The sequence below is a fragment of the Oryzias latipes genome, chromosome 4, assembly GCF_002234675.1.
Source record: "Oryzias latipes chromosome 4, ASM223467v1".
Lineage (NCBI taxonomy): Eukaryota > Metazoa > Chordata > Actinopteri > Beloniformes > Adrianichthyidae > Oryzias > Oryzias latipes.
The window spans coordinates 31,764,746-31,787,146 of NC_019862.2; the positions used below are offsets into that span (position 1 = coordinate 31,764,746).

At 46.2% G+C, this 22,401-nt stretch overlaps 1 protein-coding gene across 1 annotated transcript in view; it reads right to left on the bottom strand.

Moving 5' to 3' along the window:
• Positions 1-97: 97 nt before the first annotated feature.
• Positions 98-22,401, bottom strand: part of LOC105357932 (centrosomal protein of 290 kDa-like) — a 54,477-nt gene continuing 32,173 nt past the window's right edge. The window contains exons 15-19 of the mRNA XM_023954605.1: positions 21,469-21,738; positions 10,996-11,381; positions 2,622-2,823; positions 2,136-2,271; positions 98-207 (exon numbers count right to left, since the gene is read on the bottom strand). Of these exons, the coding sequence (XP_023810373.1) occupies positions 2,158-2,271; positions 2,622-2,823; positions 10,996-11,381; positions 21,469-21,738 (972 nt within the window). The 3' untranslated portion in view covers positions 98-207; positions 2,136-2,157. The remainder of the gene's footprint in view (positions 208-2,135; positions 2,272-2,621; positions 2,824-10,995; positions 11,382-21,468; positions 21,739-22,401) is intronic.

A 22,401-nucleotide genomic window follows, 5' to 3' on the forward strand; every position in this document is an offset into this window, starting at 1 on the left:
TAGCCTCTTCACTTGCTGCTTCAGCTGCAGGGTCTCCTGCTCTTGCTCGTCCTTGTCAGCTTGCAGTCTTTTCTAGATTTTCTGACTTCTCTGGTAGTCTTGGTTCAGTCTGTCCACTTCCTCTTTCAGGATGTGTTCCCGGCCTCTGGCTGCTCTCACAGACTCCTTAGCAGTGAGCAGTTCTTCACTGAGCTCCTGCACCCGTGCCTTTCAAACAGACGGGAAAGGGAGATGTCATTTTAAAACTACACAAAGGATAACATGAGACAAAACAAAGAAAAGAAAAAAACAAAACAAAGGAAAATGGCAACCTCTTCCCTAGGTCAAAGGTTAATGTGACTTTGATTGTAGAGGTCGACTTAACCTTGCGGCGTCTGTGTGAATTTTTGTTTAGAGTGCTGGAACTAAAGGCCCCCACCCCTCCCATATAGTGGGGACATGTGAATATCGCCAAATTTCACACTTTGCCACAAAATGGCAGCCATCCCATAATAGTTTAGAAACTTCCTTTGGATATCCTAACATGTCTCTTTTGGTTCCATTAGTGGATTTTTAAATACTTTTTTTTTGTTTTGAGCCCCATAAGAGATGTTGGCCCCATTCATATTTTTTTTATGTTTTTATTCCCACTTTTTAATGTCATCCTATTTTATAATGCCCAAAATTCATTTTCATCAGGAACTAGGTGCATGTAAATTTTGTTGACTTTTGAGAATGTGGAAATTTTGCTCAAAGGCAAAGTCAGAAAGAAAACAATATGATTTTTGCAACCCAGGACTTCTGCAGGCCATTAATATCAACAAACAGCAACATAGGCATCAGCGCCTTTCTATGCAGTGGTCCACTGGAGTGGTGGAATGCCAGACAGGGACAAGAAGAAACTGGACAAGCTGGTCAAGAAGGCTAGCTCTGTCCTGGGCTGTCCCCTGGACTCAGTAGGTGAGAGGAGGATGCTGACCAAGCTGTCCAGCATCCCGAACAACCCCCCCCCCATATGAAACGGTGAGGACCATGAGCAGCTCGTTCAGCCGCAGACTGCTGCACCCTCAGTGCGCTCGCTCTCCCCCTCCTTTCAGTTGGAAGAAAACAACATTGAGCGTTTACCACTGTAGAGGATATCATTTTTCTGTATCAAATCAGCGTTTGTTTTAGCATCGAATGTCTTGTAACAAGATACAAACTGCATTATTCCTGACAAGACGCCAACCCTGCCAGGAACATCCGTGCTAAAAGATCCACTCTGATCTGATGCACATGGTGGTTTCAACATGTTCCTGTAGTATTTTACTCATGATGGAGGACATGTCAGAATTTAACAAATTTGTATTTCTTTCATATTTTCTTTCCATTTTGGCTAAAAATTGCATAATCATAATTAAAAGACTACTTGTAACGTTTTTAACAATAGATCAAAAAGTGATTGAAGTTGGTTTTTTACAAAAAAAGAAAAAGGAAAATGGCAGTACGACAAAAGAATACAAAGCCTGTAGACATAAAACAGACATAAAAAAATGTCACATTATTGCCTTCATGATAGGAGTATCTTATTAGCTCCATCTAAATGAGTGCATTGATATACATAAGCTGGGAGCAGATCACATAAGATCAGAGAGCATCAGAGGCCATGTGAAAAATACATTTAAATCTATTTACTTTGTCTTGACTTGGCAATGAACAGAGCAGGTGGTGATTAAAAAGAGGAATACGTGCCCGCTGTGATGATCCAGATGCCAACATGCTGTTGGTGAAGGAATGCAGATTTGCTGTGGCTTCACTCACATCACCTTACAGCTGCCTAGCATTCATTTAAAGGCTGTTTCTGTGCTGTGACTGTAAATCAGAGCTGTTGTTAAGTATGGAATCTGAACTATCATCCCTTCTAGGGATTCCAGGATCAGAGCCTTCTCACTACTTTGACACTGGCCACCAACTCAAACATTTCTATAGACCACACATGCTGTGAAATGAAACAAACCCATGGAGCAGTCTCTTTCCTTCTTTCAACAAATGTGGCCTACTGAGGCGGTTTAATCAAACAACACTGCTGTTTGTGTGGCCAAAAGAATCTGACAAAGCTTCATCGGGTATCAGTGTTAAGTGAAAACCACACGGGCTGCTGTGACCCTGTTCCTCACCTTCAGGTCTTTGGTGTGTCTGTCAATCAGCATCTGAACATTGAGACTCCTCTTTCTGCGCAGCACTAGCTATCACTTGCTGCTCAGCAGCCAACGTCATCTCTGCCCGCAGCTCCAGCAGAGCCTTGCTGAGAGCCTGGGAAAAAAAACACGGATGGAAGAGATGCTGCCAGTGAAAGATATGATTCATTTAATGGTCGCACCTCATTTTGCAGTCAATACATCATCTGGGAGTTCCACAGGGACTGCTTCCTGGCTCCCACACATTTGTGATTAACATTATGTTTGCACAAAACTGGAAAATGTCCAAAAAACTCTAACATGCACTTAAAATGTGCTAGAGCAGGTTTTGAAGGGAATGTTAGTGTAAGCAGGGTCAACCTGCCAGCTGATCAGACGTGACATGCATACTTTCAGCTATTTGTTCTGGGAGGAAAAAAAACATTGAAATTAGACTTGAACAATCAGAAGACAGAAAATAAAAACCTTGAGCTGTTTCTCCTTCTGGGTAAGTTGTGCCTTCAGGTTTTTCATGGTGTTGCTGGGGGAACGGGCGTTGGCCTCCTTTTGTGCTTCCAGCTCTGTACGGATGTTGTTCATCACCTTCTCCATCTGAGCCATCTGGCTCTGATGATCCTGAGTCTGATCAGTCAAAGCTTTCATCTGGGCAGTATAATGTTCCTCCAGTCTGCAACAAATCCGCTTTTGTTAGCTTCATTGCAGCCTGGTAATATTAAGCAACGATTACTTTAGCTGTCTGCTACAAACTGCACATCATTTTTTATTTAAGGTCAAGCCTCAGACCAGATTTACAAGGATCTGTTTACCAAGTATAAATGAGCTTCCTATTGGTTAAGTAAATAAAGGTAAAGATTTGGAACTCAATTCAGCTTGAAATGTACTTTAAGACAGTTCATCGTTTTATTTCTTTAGCTAGATTGTGAAGGTAAAAGGCATTTCTTCACTTTGAGACATATAAAGGAGATTATTTAGGTGTTGCATGTGTCCTTATTGCATTTGGGTGCATTTAAAAACATATGCCACCATATGCTTGTTAATATAATAGACTTTGCCACCATTAAAAAGCAGGAAATGACTATATTATCGCTGGATGCTGAAAAAGCTTTTGACAGAGTAAACTGGAAGTTCCTTATTGCTGCCCTCCATAAGTTTGGTTTTGGAGAATCATTCATCAATTGGATCAAAATATTATATCACAACCCCAATGCATCAGTTAGAACTAATAAACAGACCTCCAACAGTTTTTTTCTTGGAAGAGGAACCAGACAGGGTTGCCCACTCTCTCCTTCTCTTTTTGCTATATTTATTGAGCCTCTAGCTGCAGCAATAAGACAGAATGAGAGCATTAAAGGAATAAAAACCAAACACAGCCATCATAAAATTAGTCTCTATGCAGATGACATATTACTGTTTTTAAGTAATTTATATTCTGTAAATGAAACGGCAACAATCATTAATGAATTCTCCTCTATATCAGACTATTCCATTAGTTGGAATAAGTCTGTTTTATTACCACTGAACAGTAATGCGGAGCAAAGACTCACAATACCAGTTAAATCAGGAAATATCAAATATCTAGGTATCAATTTTCCCCCCAAACTATCAGAACTGGTGCAGCTAAACTACACCCCATTACGGAAAAGCATACAGGACGATCTAACACGCTGGACCAACCTTGCTCTGTCCCTTATGGGCAAGGTAGCCACGGTTAAAATGAAAATCTTACCCAAAGTTAATTATCTCTTCTCAACCAATGATTCCCACACAACCGCCATTAAAATGGTTCAAAACATTAGACTCATCCATATCAAGCTTTTTATGGAACAATAAACCTGTCTAAAAACTTTAAAATCTGCAAAAAGCTGTGGAGGATTAGAATTACCTAACTTCCACAATTACTTTCTTGCAAATAGATTACAATACATCTTAAAATGGTTAAAAAATAATCCAGAAACCAACTCATGGTTAGACTTGGAACAGGCGTTATGTGGAAAGATCAACCTGTCAGATCTACCATTTATTAGCCAAACAGTCAATAAACAGGATTGTTTCAAAAGCATTAATGTAAATGCCACTTTAACAGCCTGGTAGGAATTTCTCAAAATATCAAAATCAACTCAACTATCAACTATCAATTCAACCATGCAAAATGACACCCATCTGGAACAACCCAGACATTCTTATAAACAAAAAAATGATATACTTCCCAACTTGGCAAGCAGGGGGCATAAAACAACTAGAACACATAATTATTGATAGAAGATTCATAACTCCCCAGGAACTTCAAGACAAACATGGAATAAATAACTTCTTGGAATATCAGCAACTTAAATCAATTACAGTAAACCCTTGTTTATCGCGGGGGTTACGTTCCAAAAAGACCCCGTGATAGGCAAAATCCGTGAAGTAGAAACCTCTATTTTTTTAACAATTATTATACGATTAAATACTCTATTATACATTGAAAAGAAAGAACAAACCATTTTACAGGCTCAAGCATTTGTTTCACAAATAAAAGTACTGTAGAAACGTTTTTTCAACAAATAAGTTCTGTACTGTACTGTCAAATAATAATTTTAATCATTGATGTGAACAGAAGGCTTCAAATCGGAGATTAGCCCCGCCCACCGCGACCCGAGTAATTGGATTAAACGGGAGGATATTTTAAATGATTATGAAAAAAATACTAAGTACAGTTGGACAAATAGTGAGTCAGGTGTATCTCACTTCTCTACAGTCTGAGCCGCTGCATCCTGACTCCTCTGCAGTGTTTTCTTCTGAAGCCCGTGGTGCAGCTGTGTTTGTTCGGGAGAAGAAGGCAGTTGTTGTCGCTCTTTTTTCTTCTTTGAAAAAACATCCTTATACACCGACATGCCACCATCAAGAGAATTTGCACGTACACAATATAAATTTGACAAGCTTTTTTACGTACGTGTACATTTAATTATTAAACTGCAACGTTATTGACGCACAGGTAGAGAAGAAGCAGAGTGACTTTTTTAGCCAATCAGAATGCAGAACACAATGCACGATGCAAATCCGTGAAGTAGCGAAACCGTGAAAAGTAAACCGTGTTATAGCGAGGGATCACTGTATTACTAAAAAGTTTAAATACAGAGACAATGATTTAAACCACCAGATGTGGTTACCACTCTGATTAATTTCTCAATGAATAAAACTTTCTCCAAAATATACAAACTTTTATGTAATTTAGATAACAATATTTCACTTCCAACAACAAAATGGGATGCGGATTTGAGCATCAGCACAGATGGAAGCTTCTGGTCAGAACTTTGTCTAAACACCTTTAAACTGACAAAAAGTCCAAATCTGCAGCTAATCCACTTCAAAACTCTTCACAGAATTTACTACACTGGACAGAGGATGTTCAAGATGGGTCTCAGCAACTCAGACATTTGTCAGCACTGTGACAGTAATCTACCCGACAATTACATGCATGCACTGTGGTTCTGCACGCCTGTCCAGGCTCTCTGGCAGCAGGTATGTGCCGATCACCGTCACTTCACCGTCACTTTGTGTGCTTGGTGACATGAGTGCCATCGATGTAGAAGGAGGATCATTTTCATAACTCTTTGTATTGCTAAAAAAACTATTTTAATGAATTGGAAAAACAAGAAGAATATAAATATAAGTCAACACGGAAATCTGCTGCTTGATCATATCAGCTTGGAAAAAATGTCAGCCCAAAGTTTAAGTAACTTTGAAAGAAATCAGAAAGCCTTTATTGTCATTGTAACACAAGAAACGTGTGACAACGAAATTTCTGGTGCTCTCCAGCTGCTTAAACAATAAAATAGATAATCTTCTAAAGAACAATAAAATTGAGTTTAACTGAAAATATACATATGTACAAAGCTACATAACTATTCTAAATTGCATTATATTGCACTGGGAATTGTTAATATTGCACATTGGCTTCAGATATTGCACGAGTTACAGTTTTTGTGGGATTCACATTTATTTAGGAGGTTGACTGCTCTGGGAAAAAAACTGTTCTTTAGTCTATTTGTGCGAGCCTTGTGGGATCTGTACCGTCGGCCTGACGGTAGCAGTTGGAACAGGTGGTGGTTGGGATGGTGGGAGTCCTTGATGATTTGCCTGGCTCTGCTCGTGTAGCGAGAGCTAGCAATGTCCTCTAGGCTGGGCAGGGGGGAGCCGGTGATTTTCTGGGCCGTGTTGATCACCCTCTGCAGCGCCTTCCTGTCTGCGGCCGAGCATCCTGCATACCATGCTGTGATGCAGTACGTGAGGATGCTCTCGATGGTGGCTCTGTAGAAGGTCACCAGCAGCTTCTTGTCCAGGTTGTTCCTCCTGAGTATTCTCAGAAAGTGGAGACGCTGCTGGGCCTTCCCTACTGCCGCAGTGGTGTTTGCAGTCCAGGAGAGGTCCTCTGTGATCAGCACACCTAGGTAGCGGATGGAATGAACCCTGTCCACGCTGACCCCAAGAATTCGGTCTCTCTGGTCTCCCATAGCTAACTCCATGACTTAGGGGGTGGGGGGCCTGGTCGTCGCTGCTCCTTGCCCTTCTGCCGTGGTTCGGGGTGGGGGTCGGGGCCTCCGGTGCCTGGCGGGGGGTGGTGGGGGCTCCGTTAGTCAGGGGGTCGGGTCCGGTGCCTGGGTGGGGCGGGCTGGGGCGCTGCGTGTTCCTCTGGGCTTGGGTGTGGGGGTACGTGGTGGGGGGGTGGGGGGTGGTCTGGCTTGGCTCGGGGGGGTGGTCCCTTTGCCTGTGCTGGGGGGGGTTGGCGGGGGGCCCTGCTCGGAGGGGGGGGCCCAGCGGCGCTGGATGGGCTGCCCATCTGCACCTGGGGCTGGGATCAGCCCTTCCCTGGCTCTGGGACGGGACGGGACAACCCTCTCGGGGCCCCCGGTCGCTCTGGGTGTCATCCGCTTCGGCTGTGGGGTCTGGGGTGGGGTGGGGGGCTTGTCGGCCCTGTCCTGTGGGGGGGGCATTCTGGGGGGGAGGGGGGGCCCACTATTGGTACGGGACGGGGGGGCTGACGGGTCGGGGTCTCCGCTGAGGCAATCGGTGGTTGCCCCGGCCGGTTGGCTGCCTCGGTCCCGTCAAGGCCTGACCAGAGCTCTTCTAGGGCCGGCATTTGGGGGTGGGGGCCTGGGCTTGCTCCGGGGGGGGGGGGGGGGGACGCTTTCTGGCTCCTCTCTCTCTGTGTGGGGTGGGTGGTGCCGGGCCTGGGGTGTCGGCGCCTCTGGGGGTGGGGCCCCTGGGCTGGGTGGGCCTGGCCCCTTTGCTGGCGGGGGGGCTGGGGGGCGGCTGTTTGACCACCGGGGGACGGTCTACCAGCTGTCCCCAACTTACCCCCTTCCTCATATTACCTTATATTAGGGTGAGGGGGTGGGGGGTCTAGCCTGCGATGTGCCTTGGGGGGGGGGGGGGCTACTTGGCAGTGGCCCCCCTCCTATGGTTGCCGTATGGAGTGGGCCCCCCCCTCTTTCGGTTTTATTTGCACCTTAGACATGTAGGGTCCTTGGTAGGGGGGGTGCTTGGACATCACTGCCAGCAAGCAGCAGATGTCCTCCTAGCACCCTACCCGCCAATTTTAACCGCACCTTAGACATTTAGGGCCCCTTGGTGGGGAGGGTGAGGGGACATCACTGTGAGTAATCAGGAGATGTCCCCTTAGTGCCCTACTCGCCAATTTTAACTGCACCCCCCTTAGTACACACACCCCTCCCCCTTCAATATATACATTCCAACATAAACACACACACATGCACACACACACACCCTCTCAAACACACATACACGCACACACATTTTGCAAGGAAGGTGGGACCTGGGTCCATCTGTCCCCTACCCCTCCCCTGGTGGGGGGTGCGGGCCCCTTGGCAGCGGCGGCCGTGTCCCCCTGTGCCTGCTTCCTGGGCCCGGCGGTGCTCTCTCCGCGCGGTGGGGGTTCACATTACATCTGAGCCGGGGGTGTTCGTGTCCCTGGGGGGTGGGTCCTGGTCCTTGCCCCTGAGCGCTGGGCCCCGCCAAACTTTCAACAGTGGCCGAGCCTGGTCGGGCCATATTTACAACACCCCTTGTTGGCCCCCTTTTTTTCCCCGGGGTCCCCCCCCCTCCTGGGCGGGGACGGCGGGCCCCTGCCTTGCACCTCCCTGGAGCAACCGTGGGCCGGGTGGGTGGCTGCCTGGAGTGCGGAGCGGGTCTCCCTTGGGGGGTCCTGGCTCGTACCTGGGGTTGGGGCAGGGGGATGCCCGGAACTCCTGGGTGGTGATGGGGTGCTCGTCTGGGGCTGTGGGTGTCCTTCTCCGGTGGGGCCCTGCGTTGGGCTCTCCCGGCGCGGCGGGGGGGCTGCTCTCCTGGTTGGGCTGGAGCGGCGCTCTCTTTCCCTCCGCGCCTCCCTGCTCTCTGGCTCTGGGGCCTCGCGGCGGTCCTGCTGGCCCCGGCCTGGGTGGCGGTCTTGGTCGCCCGGGGGGCGTTTTTCCCTGCCTGTTCTCGTGTGGCGTTTGGGGGGGGATTCCGGCTGCTGCTGCTGCTGCTGCGGGGGTCTTGGGGTGGGGATGGCTGGGCACTCTCCCTCCTTCTTTTCACGTTCCACCATCCATTTTAGAAGAACACAAACACTCACCTGAGCACAGGTGTTAGCTCACCTTTGCACTAATAGTTTGCATGATTGAATGAATGAAAGATTTCACACTAGTTGGTTTTAAGGCCTAAGTATGCGTGTGTGAACACTATCTGTTTTGTGTACATGTCGACATGTGGACATTTTTGCAGCTAACAGGTGTGTTGATAACATTTGAGTGTGTGTGGACAGGCCCCGCCCTTTTTGTACTACATTTGAACCTTACCGTAATGATAAACAACCAGTAAACCTGTCTGCTCTATGCTGCTTCATGGTCTTATCCCCCCTACCCTCCCACTATCACTCTCCTACCCCCCTCTCTCTCTAACATCCCTCCCTCTTCTTCCCTTCTTTCCTTTTCCGTCCGGTCCAACACCCGAAATTTTCAAACATGGTTGAAATTAATAAAGTTTGGCCTCAATTACAAAAGGGGTTTATTCAGACATACCTCTGGAAGATTAATAACCCCTCTTGTTAAAGTAAAATATGTCCAACACAAGAGGCCCTCAGCTCTCATCTGTCTGCCCAGCTGTTGGACAGGACAAGTTAGAAGAAAAAAAACAAAACAAAACATATGCCACCGAAGCATTTAGATGCACGTTCTTAAAAAAAAAAGTCATATTTATGCAGCATTATTGAGTCCTGCTACATGGCATTTGCAATGTTTACGACTCTGTTCCTTTCTGCCTCAAGTGTTTGTGTCCTACATCCCACCGTACTACTGAAGTTCAGCAAACCATCTTTAATCGGATTTCCTTTTATCCCTTTTGGAAACTAATTTACTATTCCGTAAGCAAGCTGCCAAGAAGCGCCTTGCACTTGGCTTCTGCACCATAGCTGTGACGTTTGCAGCACGTTGGAAATGCAAACCCAATCTGCGACACGATGCTGTCTGCTTGAGCCTGCTAAGAAGGGGGGGAAAAGCTAAATATTCAAGCATTGAATCATAGCACACATGTTAAGAGGGCAGCTTGGCTGAATCAACTTGAGGGTCAGCAATCACAAAATGCAAAGCGATGTTCTGGCCCTAACATCTGCACTGCTTCGGTTAGCATCCAGTTTTCATAGTTAGATGTCCTTAAAATCTGCTGACTCATACAAATTTTAAATCTATATGGATTCTTCTTGTTTAAGTTATTTTTCAAAAACACAAAGAAGCAGTTAGAGAAATTGCATTTGCGCCCTTTTTTTCCCCATTATTACACCACAAAGCCCAGCTGCATTTTAAATCAAAGAGTTGTATCGCATTCATCTTAAAGAAGAAAGTTATTAAATACGTTTATTAAGATTTATAGTTATTTTAAATCCATAGCTGTCCAACATTCTGCAACTGTTTTAAAATTACTTTCAGCAAATGTCAGAAAAAAAGGATTTTGGTCCATCTTTCTTGCCCTGCATAGTTTAAACGCTGAGCGGCGTAGAGGCATCAAGCAAACCACGTTCTTCTTAAAAGACTGAAAAAGATGAATCCAAAACCTTTATCATCAGTGACCATGAGTTAGAAAACTGTAAAACATGTTTATGCTTTGGACCGTTGCATGTTCTCAGCTCTGCACAAACCTGTTCATTTTGTCAGAATTATTTTTGAATAATAAACAGAGGTTTTTAATGACTTCTGGGTTTTAACAAGAACAAAATGTGTAGAGGTAGCAGGCCTCATCCTATTGCCCCCCTATAAACTCACAAATGTGCTATTTTGCATTATTTCAGCCCCCTTAATGAGGAGCCAAAACTCTGACAATATGGTAACAATCCATTCTATCCTTTTTTGTTAAATACTATTTTGAATATTTTGCTGTGCTCAACACTGGTTGTGAGATGTTACACTCTCTTAAACTTTATCTGCGTGGGGATTTCTGCTGGGAGAGGTCAGGTTAGCTCAGATGTGTGGCATTTAATGGGAAAATATTGAAAACTCCTCCTTGTTTTTGCAGTTGGTGCACATCAGATATGAAAGGCAGTCAACATGTCAAACATGACTTCATGTGGGACTTTTGAACCCAGAAAGGTAAAGCAGCTGAACCATCTCACAGCGGTTCCTGCTGCAGTGCAAACTCTCTTTACAAGAGTTACATCCATTTGAAAGAATTTTAGGACAGGCAACAATTTCAATGTCATTCTTTAAATCTCTACGTTCAGAAACCAAATTAAACATTTCTGCTTTAATATAGACATTTGCAGTAAAGCATGATAAAAAGAACAAATAAACAGTAGAAGGAATCTACTGACTTTGCTGTGTCATCCTTGTGTTTCCTAGCTTGTGTCTCCATGGTGATTCCTTGTTTCTCCAGCTCAGCAGACGCCTTTTTCAGCTTCTCTGTGATGGAGCCCAGAGAAATTTCCTGTTCCGTCACAGTCTGCTCCAACTCAGCCAGCCGCTCCAGGTGCTGAGAGGTCGGCAGCCTGATGGTCGGCTTCTTCATCAACTCCTGAACAAAGACAAAGAGAAGCAGTCCCCTGACTTTTCTGATTTCAGACTTGTATTTGGAAAATGGGATGTCAGTCACCATGGCTGTCTGTTTGAAACGATCCAGGGAGGCGTCTGTATTTAGGTCCAACTTCTGATGCAACATCCTCAACTCGTCCTGATGTCTTTTTATCATTTCGTCCTGATCCTAATTTCCACATGAGTAAGGAACAGAGAGACAATGAGAAGTGAATTCAAAAATAAAATGGAAACCGCTCCGCTGAGGAAATTAAGAAAATTCCAGAATTATGTCTGAGTAACATTAACCCTCCTGTTATGTTTATTTGTGAGGAACAGAGATGATGTTCCTGGGTCAATTTGACCCGGTGCATGTATTATTAATTAAAAATGCCTGAAGCCCAAAAAATCCTAACAAGCAGTGCATATTTCATTACTAACTCCATTACCAATTATTCTTTCAAAAACTTAGTGAAATGGTGTTCCGTACCTTTCACAGGAAGTGGTTCAATTATTAGCTAATTCACTCGTTTTGCTTAAAAATATACATGCTCTAACTTTTTTTTTATTTTTCACTACTGTATTACTTTTGAAAGACTAACCTATAAAATACAATAGTTTTACATAACATTGAAACATTATCTTGACATTTTGTTTTACATACATGTATTGTAAACCAGAAAAAAACAAAATCACGAACAACAGACAAGCTGTCACGGTTCCCCCGGCTGCTACCCCTCCCCTCCCTGCTCCTTCATTGGAACCAGCTGACCTGCATCATCTCATCACCTGGCAGACCTTCTTAAGGAGATCCATCCCAGCATACTACGCCAGTCCGTTGTTACTCACTCCGGTGATCACGCCTGGCCTCTAGCTAAGTAACTCTCGCTCTAGTTATCCAGGCTTGTACTTACCCTTGTCTCGTTGCCTTCAGGTCATCTCTCCATCGGTCACGCTGGTTCCTCGCTCCACGCTGATTACGCCGTCCTCGGCGTCCACGCCTCGCCTCAAGCTGGTTACGCTGTCCTCAGCGTCCACGCCTCGCCTCAAGCTGGTTACGCTGTCCTCAGCGTCCACGCCTCGCCTCAAGCTGGTTACGCTGTCCTCAGCGTCCACGCCTCGCCTCAAGCCGGTCACGCCGTCCTCGGCGCTCCACCACGTCACAGACTGTGAACGCCGTCCTCGGCGCTCCACCTCGCCACCGGCTGTCCCGCATCGTCCTTGGTGCTCTCCCCCGCTCCCAGCAGTTTCCAGCGTCCACGACGTCCACTTACTTTCCCTTATTAAACATCCTGATTATACATCGCCTCCTGAGTTTCTTCCGGGTTCCAGCATCTGGGTCTCCCTAGTAGTCCGACCATGACAGAACGGACTGGCCATTACCCAGACCCAGCTGACCCGGAAGGACTCCGCTTGGCCGTCACCCACCAAGGCATCGCTCTGGGACGGCAAGCTGAATCCCTCAACCAGATGGCCGCCGCCCAGCAGGACCTTTTCCGTCGCTTGGACGGTATTTCTCAGGCTCTGATGGATTTAACCTCCCGAGGACCTACTAACGCCACAGCCAGCAACACGGGTTCCGCCACCGGAAGCCCGGGCCCCGCTACAGACAATACAGCTCTCGAAAACATCCGGCTCCTTCCTGAGCCTTTCCTGGGTGACGTAGGAGCCTGCGGGGGTTTCCTCCTGCAATGTCGTTTGATCTTCCAGCAGGCACCTCGGCACTATCATGCAGACCACAGCAAAATCACCCTTATAGTGAACTCTCTCCGGGGTAAAGCGCTCCAAAGGGCACAGGCTTACCTGACTGCTAATCCCATCTCTCAAATCCCTTTTGACCGCTTTTTAGGAGAGTTCCGGCTGGTTTTCGATCAACCCCGCAAGGAGGAGGAGGCCACCCGCCGACTGCTAGCCCTCAAACAACGCCACAAATCCGTGAGTGACCATCTAATAGACTTTCGGATTCTAGCCGTGGAGGCGGGTTGGTCGGATATAGCCCTTAAAGGGGTGTTCTACCAATCCCTTAATGATTCGATCAAAGATCATTTATGTTCGCAACCCGAGGCTAGATCTTTTGAAGAGCTCGTCACCGCGGCCTTGCGGTCTGACGTGCGTCTCCGTGAACGTCATGCCGCGCGCCCCCGCCAAGACAAGAGACCCTTCGCCAGTGTTTCTCCTCCACCCCCTGCTGCTAACTATGTTCATGTTATGTCTCACGATTCTGTCGGACGATCCGCAGAGGAACCGATGCAGATTGGACATTCTAAGCTCACTCCGGAGGAGCGGCAGAGACGAAGGGATGAGGGGGCGTGTTTCTATTGCGGCCAAACCGGTCACCTCGTTCATCAGTGTAAGCTTCGTTTAAACACCCGAACCCCCCATTAGATGACAGGCCGCGGGCGGGTCCATCTTCTCTCGCCACTGAGAGTTCTTTTTTATATATTCCTGTCAAGCTAAGTTTTTTGTCAAATACCTTCGAGGGTAAAGCTCTCATTGACTCTGGTTCAGAACAAAGTTTTATTGATGACCTCCTGGTTTCTGATCTCAACCTTCCCACAGAACTTTTGGATCTCCCTGTCAAGGCGGCTGGTTTAGGAGGTCAGGTCCTCACTCACATAACCCACCGTACTAAGGCCGTTCGTCTCATCACGTCTGGTAATCATCACGAACTCATTCAGTTTTACATTACCAAGACCCCCCAGTCTCCCATAATTCTAGGGTTTCCCTGGCTTCGCGCTCATAACCCCCAGTTCGATTGGGTTAATCTCCACGTTACCAACTGGAGCACTACCTGCATGGCTAATTGTCTTCGTTCCGCCATTCCCTCGGTTTCTCCTTGTTGTGATCCAGATCTTGAGGAGATCGATCTTTCTAAAATTCCTCCGTGCTATCACGATCTTAGGACTGTTTTCAGTAAGACCAGGGCTGGTTCTCTTCCTCCCCACAGGCCGTACGACTGTTCCATTGAACTAGTTAAAGGCGCTACGCTGCCTAAGAGGAGGCTATTTAATTTATCAGGCCCTGAGAAATTGTCCATGGAAAAATATATCCAGGAAGCCCTCTCGGCTGGTCATATTCGCCCCTCATCTTCTCCGGTCGGTGCCGGGTTCTTCTTCGTCCAGAAGAAGGACAAAACTTTGCGCCCTTGCATTGATTACCGCGACCTCAATCAAATTACTGTTAAGAATAAATATTCCCTTCCGCTCATTGATTCTGCTCTACATTCTGTTCAGGAGGCTCGAGTTTTTTCCAAGTTAGACCTCCGTAACGCTTATTATTTGGTTCGCATGAGAGAGGGGGACGAGTGGAAAACCGCCTTTAACACCCCACTCGGTCATTTCGAGTATTTGGTGATGCCTTTTGGGCTCACCAACGCCCCTGCTACCTTCCAGAATCTCGTTAATGACGTTCTTCGTGATTTTTTGAACCGCTTCGTCTTTGTGTACCTTGACGACATCCTTATTTATTCACGCGATCTGGATGAACACACCCACCATGTCCGTCAGGTTCTCTCACGGCTTTTAGAGAACCGACTGTATGTTAAAGCGGAAAAGTGCGAGTTTCACGTACCCACCATTTCATTTCTAGGTTTCATCATAGACTCCGGTAACATTCGCCCCGATCCGGCCAAGATCGCGGCCGTCACCAGCTGGGAACCTCCCACTTCCGGTAAACAACTTCAGAGGTTCCTCGGCTTCGCAAATTTCTACCGTCGCTTCATAAGGAACTATAGCAGCATTGCCGCTCCCTTGACTCAACTCACCTCCGTTACTAAACCTTTTATCTGGACCCCCGAAGCTCAATCCGCATTCACTACACTCAAGCACCTCTTTACTTCCGCTCCCATTCTGTCACAACCTGATCCTCTCCGGCAGTTCGTTGTCGAGGTCGACGCATCCGATTCTGGTGTGGGAGCGATTCTTTCCCAACGGGAGGTTAACTCAGGGAAACTGAAACCATGTGCGTTCTTCTCTAGGAAGCTCTCTACGGCGGAGAGAAACTATGACGTCGGAAACCGCGAACTCCTCGCCATTAAACTCGCCCTAGAGGAGTGGCGTCACTGGCTCGAGGGGGCTGAACATCCGTTCATCGTTTGGACGGATCATAAAAATCTCGCCTACCTGCGTACAGCTAAACGCCTTAATTCACGTCAGGCCCGTTGGTGCCTCTTTTTTGATAAATTTGATTTTACTAACACCTACAGGCCGGGTAGCAGGAATGTTAAACCTGACGCCCTCTCACATTTGTTTGGTTCAGGGGATGACCAGGACAGCTCTCCCATTATTCCCCCCACATGTATTGTGGGTAACTTGACATGGGACATTGAAAGCAGGGTCATCCAAGCTCAGGGAGAGGAACCTGACCATCCTCCAGCCCCCCCTGGAACTCTTTACGTCCCCTCCTCCCTCCGCTCGGATGTCCTGGTTTGGGGGCACACGTCTCGTATTGCTTGTCATGGCGGCATTCATAGAACCCTTAAGCTCGTGCAACGTCGATTTTTCTGGCCCTCCATTGCTCGGGACGTTAGGGAATTCGTTGCGGCCTGCGACGTCTGCGCCCGCTCTAAGTCTTCCAACTGCCTGCTGGTCTCCTCCATTCGCTACCCGTTCCGCAGCGGCCCTGGTCCCATCTCGCCATGGACTTCATCACTGGGTTGCCGGCCTCTCAAGATAACACCGTCATTCTTACAGTAGTCGACCGTTTTTCCAAGGCTGCCCATTTCATTCCCCTTCCCAAGCTGCCCACGGCCACCGAGATGGCTGACGTCTTGGTTCGAGAGGTATTCAGGCATCACGGCATCCCCAGTGATATTGTCTCCGACCGCGGGCCCCAGTTCATATCACAGGTCTGGCAGGCTTTCTGTTCTGCTCTGGGTGCCACGGTTAGCCTCACATCCGGTCATCATCCCCAATCCAATGGGCAGGCGGAGCGTGCAAACCAGGAGCTCGAGGCCGCTCTCCGTTGTTTGGCCGCTCAGAACCCCTCCAACTGGTCTTCATTCCTCGCATGGATCGAGTATGCCCACAACAGCCATCCGTCTTCTGCTACCGGTATGTCCCCTTGTTCCCCTCCCAGGAGCTGGACTTGGCGGTCCCGTCGGTCCAGCATCACCTGCGACGCGCCCAGCGTATTTGGACTCAGGCCAGGGCCGCCCTCTTGCGCACTAGAGAGAGGAACTGCATGATCGCTAATCGCCACAGGGTGGAGAGTCCCTCCTACCAACCGGGACAGAGGGTTTGGCTGTCTTCACGGGACATACCGCTCCAGGCCACCTCCCGCAAACTGGCTCCACGCTACATTGGACCGTACCCCATCGAGAGGGTCATAAACCCCTCCTGTGTACGACTGCGGCTCCCGGCGGCACTTAAGGTACACCCGACGTTTCATGTTTCACAGCTTAAGCCCGTCTGGGAGAGTCCTTTGTGCCCGCCATCCGCTTCCCCTCCGCCCGCCCGGGTCATCGACGGCGCCCCTGCCTACACCGCCAGCAGGGTGTTGGACGTCCGCCGCCAGGGGCGCGGTTTCCAGTTTCTGGTGGACTGGGAGGGTTACGGTCCGGAGGAGCGCTCGTGGATCTCCCGCTCCCTCATTCTGGACCGTTCCCTCATAGACGATTTCTTTCGGGACCACCCTGATCGTCGTCCGGGACCGCCTGGAGGCGGTCGTTGAGGGGGGGGTACTGTCACGGTTCCCCCGGCTGCTACCCCTCCCCTCCCTGCTCCTTCATTGGAACCAGCTGACCTGCATCATCTCATCACCTGGCAGACCTTCTTAAGGAGATCCATCCCAGCATACTACGCCAGTCCGTTGTTACTCACTCCGGTGATCACGCCTGGCCTCTAGCTAAGTAACTCTCGCTCTAGTTATCCAAGCTTGTACTTACCCTTGTCTCGTTGCCTTCAGGTCATCTCTCCATCGGTCACGCTGGTTCCTCGCTCCACGCTGATTACGCCGTCCTCGGCGTCCACGCCTCGCCTCAAGCTGGTTACGCTGTCCTCAGCGTCCACGCCTCGCCTCAAGCTGGTTACGCTGTCCTCAGCGTCCACGCCTCGCCTCAAGCCGGTCACGCCGTCCTCGGCGCTCCACCACGTCACAGACTGTGAACGCCGTCCTCGGCGCTCCACCTCGCCACCGGCTGTCCCGCATCGTCCTTGGTGCTCTCCCCCGCCGCTCCCAGCAGTTTCCAGCGTCCATGACGTCCACTTACTTTCCCTTATTAAACATCCTGATTATACATCGCCTCCTGAGTTTCTTCCGGGTTCCAGCATCTGGGTCTCCCTAGTAGTCCGACCATGACACAAGCAATCGCAATATGAAATTGTGTGTGTGTGTACATATACACAGCACAAGAGTGACCAGTCATTACACTGTGCTTTGTGCAAATTCATTTTGCACATTTCGCACAGGTCATGCTTGTCTAGACCTGGATCCTGTCTCCGGCTCGACTCGTGCCCCCGGCCGTCCCCCCAACTCCATCTGGATGAAGCTGTAGTTGTAGCGTTTGATAAACTAATTCCTCTTTATGAGTTCTGGTAATTGCCTGTCCGTCCTGGGGGAGGATCCCTCCTTCATGTGGGCACCCCTGAAGTTTCTTAGTTTTTTCCGGAATCCGTTTTTTTTTAGGAGTTTTTCCTTACCGCGAAGGGGGGGTCTAAGGGCAGGGATGTTAGTTTAGTTTAGTCTGTTTAGTTAGTTCAATTTATTTTTTCCTATTACCTATTCTATGTATTCATGATCCTTTTTATTTTATGTTTTACTTTTTCAATTACTGATACGAAGCCCATTGAGACAACAGTTGCTGTGAATCTGGGCTTTACAAATAAACTGGAATTGAATTGAGTTGCATTGAATTAGATTGAATGAATGAATTGACATGGCCACTGCCATCCTAGTGGGCCCTGGCACTGTCTTTATTATGTTTTCTGCAGACAGGTTTGTCTGACGCATATTTGGGGATGAAGACCAATGTACTTCACCATTCTTTGATATGAATGTCTTGCTTGGAGGAACAGGAATAGCAAATTTTCTCATCTGGTTCAAAATGAGAATCATTAGAATCAAAATTTAGCTCAAGATAGTCTTCTTCTGATCATGATCATTGATTACTTCCAGAGCCTCCTGGACTGTCATCGTTCTGCTTCTGCTGCTCATTTTCTAAAGGTCTGCCTGACAGAGTGTAATGTTGGAAGGACTCCCATGCAGAGAATCTTTTATATGTTTTGCCCTTCCCTTGTTGAGTGTCCACTGAATGTGGGTTGAGTTTTCCCGCGAGAAAATAAATGGTTCCTGTCAAAAGTCATAACAACTATGCACCTGTGTGTGTGTGTCTATGTGTGTGGGTGTGTGTGTGTGTGATTGGGTTGAAATATGTCTCACAGCTGCAAATAAAGGAAAACTAAAAATTATAAGACATCTTTGTACCTCCAGTTTGACTGCCGGGTCAAATTGACCCGAACATAATCTATGTGATATAAACATGCAGGGGGGGTTGCATATATGTGAGATGAACCATTTTCATAATATATGTTGATTACGCTAATTAAGGTAAGCAGAAGAAGTTTCATGCTGAAAAAATACTTTTAACTATTTTTCCTAGATGTTCAAAACTTTAAAACGGGTCAATTTGACCCGGAACATAACAGCAGGGTTAAAGTCTCACTCTGCTCCAGTGGTTTTTAAATTAGGATTAGGCCGTTTTTACCCCCCAAAAAACGTTTTTGAAACATAGTTTCTGCAGAGTGACAATAGTTTATCAGAAAAGCGTCTGAGTTCTGGGCATGACTGTTAGAGCAGAGTAACCCCGTCCCCAGTTCCTGAGATGCTTATGCAATCTTCTGCTAGCAATGCAAGTTTGAGGTTAATCTTCGTAACCCTTGTTCTATCCTAGGCACTTTAACATTGGGAGTTGGGTCATCTAGACCCACTAGACAGTGCTCTGAACGTTTTTTCTTCAATGATTTGTGAACCTCACTGGTGTCCATGGATTACATGAAATCTCTCCACCTTTATCCACCCTTGTCATGGTAGGTACATTAATGTAAGGGTGGGGTCATCTAAGACAGCACAAGGGTTAAGAATTTTCCTTCATCATCACAAAAGTGCCACGAGAACACGTCAAAAACACCTATACCCCGATTTTTATGGGACTTGGTCTTTAAATTCAATGAACTGATAAACTACAAATGATTTTAACACACAGGCCTGAAGGGCTGTATTTCAGACCAGAAACAAGATCTAAAATGAGAGTGAAAAGGAGAATTAAAAGGGAAAAAAATGTAAAGCTTTTTGTTTTTTTTATAGATACTCTTAAATAGGTTTTATGAAAACAGATTGAAAAGGAACAGACTTCTTTTAAAAATAATGTAATCACCTTATAATCTCTGTTGTCCCGTAGCTTTAATGCTGATTCTGAAAGGTGAGTGTAACCATGACTGCAAAAACTGTTAAAGAAAAGTTAATCTTTTGAGAAAAGTGGGATTAAGGAAAATGTGTAAAAATGCTTTTTAATGAAAGATTTGAGCAGATTTAAGGGTTTTCTCTCACAAAGAAAATGTTCTAAGAATCATTCAAGACATCTGGAGGGAAAATTAAAGGCAAAGCATCACCTTTTGTTTTAGTGGAAACTCTGTATTCCAGACAAAGGATTAAAAATATTGACCATGTATGCCCTTAACACTCAAACAGTCAGAGAGTGGGATGATGTAGGGTTCTACATCATTATAATTTACACTTGTGAAATGGCAGAACTGATGCATAACAGTGGGCTAGACTTTTCTGGAAATGCTTTGATTCCAAACACACCTGGGTGAAGGGAGAGCCGGCTCCTGCCAGACAGGCCTTCATGTAGGTTTGCTCATGTCTCAATCAAGGATGTATGGCCATGTTTCAGTAAAAATATTCATCCAGTACTGGTGCAGACAGTTCACATGTTTTGGAATTCCTTGTAACTTTTTATAGGCGTTATAAAGAAAACATTACAAAGCAGTAATGCAAATGCAGCATAGAATGAATATTAAATGCATTGAATTTAGTAAAATAAAAACATTAACTAACTTGAGTTTTCTCCATCTGCTGTCACATAAACCCAAAGGAGGTAAAAATAAAACCCCTCAATATTCCCTTAAAGTCCCAAACCGATCAAAATCATGTTTTTTGAGTTTCTGACATGTATGTGTGGCATTTTTCTTATAAAAGAGAAGAAATGTAATATTAAATCCTTTCATTTTTGCATTTCTGAGTATTTCTCCTTTTAAATTGCTGTCAATCAAACTATCGCAGAGATGCTTGATTTGAATAAATGAGCTTTTTTGATGTCACAACGGCCCAGGAGGGCTTGCAAATTGCACAAGCTCCCCGATCTGCCCTGTCCAGCGTGCACAAGCTCAGGTGTGGCTGTACAAAAGATTGGCACATCGCTGCGTTCCCCGCATGCCTTTTAAATGCATCCAAGGCTGGATTTTCTTGTTGACTGCACGTAATTAAAATTAAACTTAAAGTTAAAGTCCCAACAGTTGTCACGCTCCTGGGTGTGTGAAAAGTGTTTTGATCCATCCCCTGGAGGAGCGGTCAGCTGCAGAAACAGCTGCGCTCAAGAACCATTTGGTTTTTTAACCTTAATCGTAACCCTTAATCCTAAACTCAACCCTTCCTTTGGGTCCGCATGTATCTGGAAAACTACATGTAAATAGTCCCTTTCTTTCTTGTGTTTCATTTTATTTGCTGTGTAAGGTAATTCAACAATCTGCTTGAGCTAGCATCAAATCAGTTCTGAGCCACAGCCAGTGCTGCTTGTTGCTGCAATGTAGCCTAAATTATAATGTAATTCAAAGCATATTCATGATCTTATCAAACTTCTTCTTGGTGTGGTTCACACATTCATTTTGTCATCCCACATATTGCTCATAACAACGTGTTAATTTGAAATCAAAAAGATGTCACTTTTTACCATTTCTTTATTGCTAAAGAAAAAGTTTTGCGCCCCCCCCCCCCCCCCCCCCCCCCCCGTGTCAAGTTCTTCACTCATGCAAGACACAGCTTGAAGAAAGGGGGGGATCAAGGGCGGGGCTACTCAGCTCAGCACCAATGGCCACGCCCATTTAGAGGAGATTTTAGAAACAGGCTTTAGAAAAACACAAAATATGGCTTTTTAAGACATTTAGGTTGTATGATTTTGGTTAAAAACTACATAACCATAATCATGAATAATTCCTTTTTTTCATTGTCATAGAGGGACTTTAAGGTTATTTCAGATCTCGTTTCATCTTGTGTCGTTGTACCTGTCTGGCTTTAGCCAGCTGGTTCTGGTACTTCCTGAGCAAGTCTTCCTTCTTTTCCAGTCGTCCCTGCAGGTCTGTGATGGTCTGTTGGGCCACCATGAAGGCATGCTGGGTATCTGACTGACCCTCTTCCTTTCTGGTAAGGTCTGCCGGCAGGCGGCCTCTGTCAGCAGTGGCTAGGAGACCAAGACGCAGCTCATTGATGACTTTGTCCCTGGATAAGATGTTCTGCTCTGCAGTCCGCAGAGCTGCTTCCTTTTCCTTCAACTTCTAAACATCAAAAAGTAGTTGAGTTTAAAAACCTGAATTGCAGAAAAAAATGACATGTTTCAGAAAGAATAGTAAATACTGTGCCTCATTTAATCTTTTGCAAGTGGCTTGAGTGTCCGAGATGACTTGCTTATCATTTTTTTGTCAGGAAAGTCTAGCTAATTGTTCTAAGAAACATTTATCATTATCAGTCTAAACATATCCAATCCAGTTTCACACTGAGATTTTAGGGATATGAATGATCATAAAATACTTTTTTCTCTGGTTTATTTGATTCTTATTCAAGACACTTTAATAGGAATGACTGTGTATTGACAATACAGACTACAGTGTTCCCCTGTTTATTAGGGCTGGGTTGATAAAATCGAATAATAAATCTAAATCGATCCAAGCTTAATAAATCAAGAATCGATCCATAAAAGTGACCTAACACATAACAGCAGTAAAGCCAAAAGCCACACACGATGCTATTGTATAATGGAATTTCCCATTGGACGGCTAATGCTAACGCTCGTTCAACCTAAACATACATTGCTGACTAAACAAACAGCTTTATATGCTCACAGGCATGAATTTTCCAAACTCCTTTATGGAAACATATTCTTTAAAGTAACCACTTGTGGTGGAAAGCACAGTTTTTTGCTCAAGCTTCACCAAGAGGCC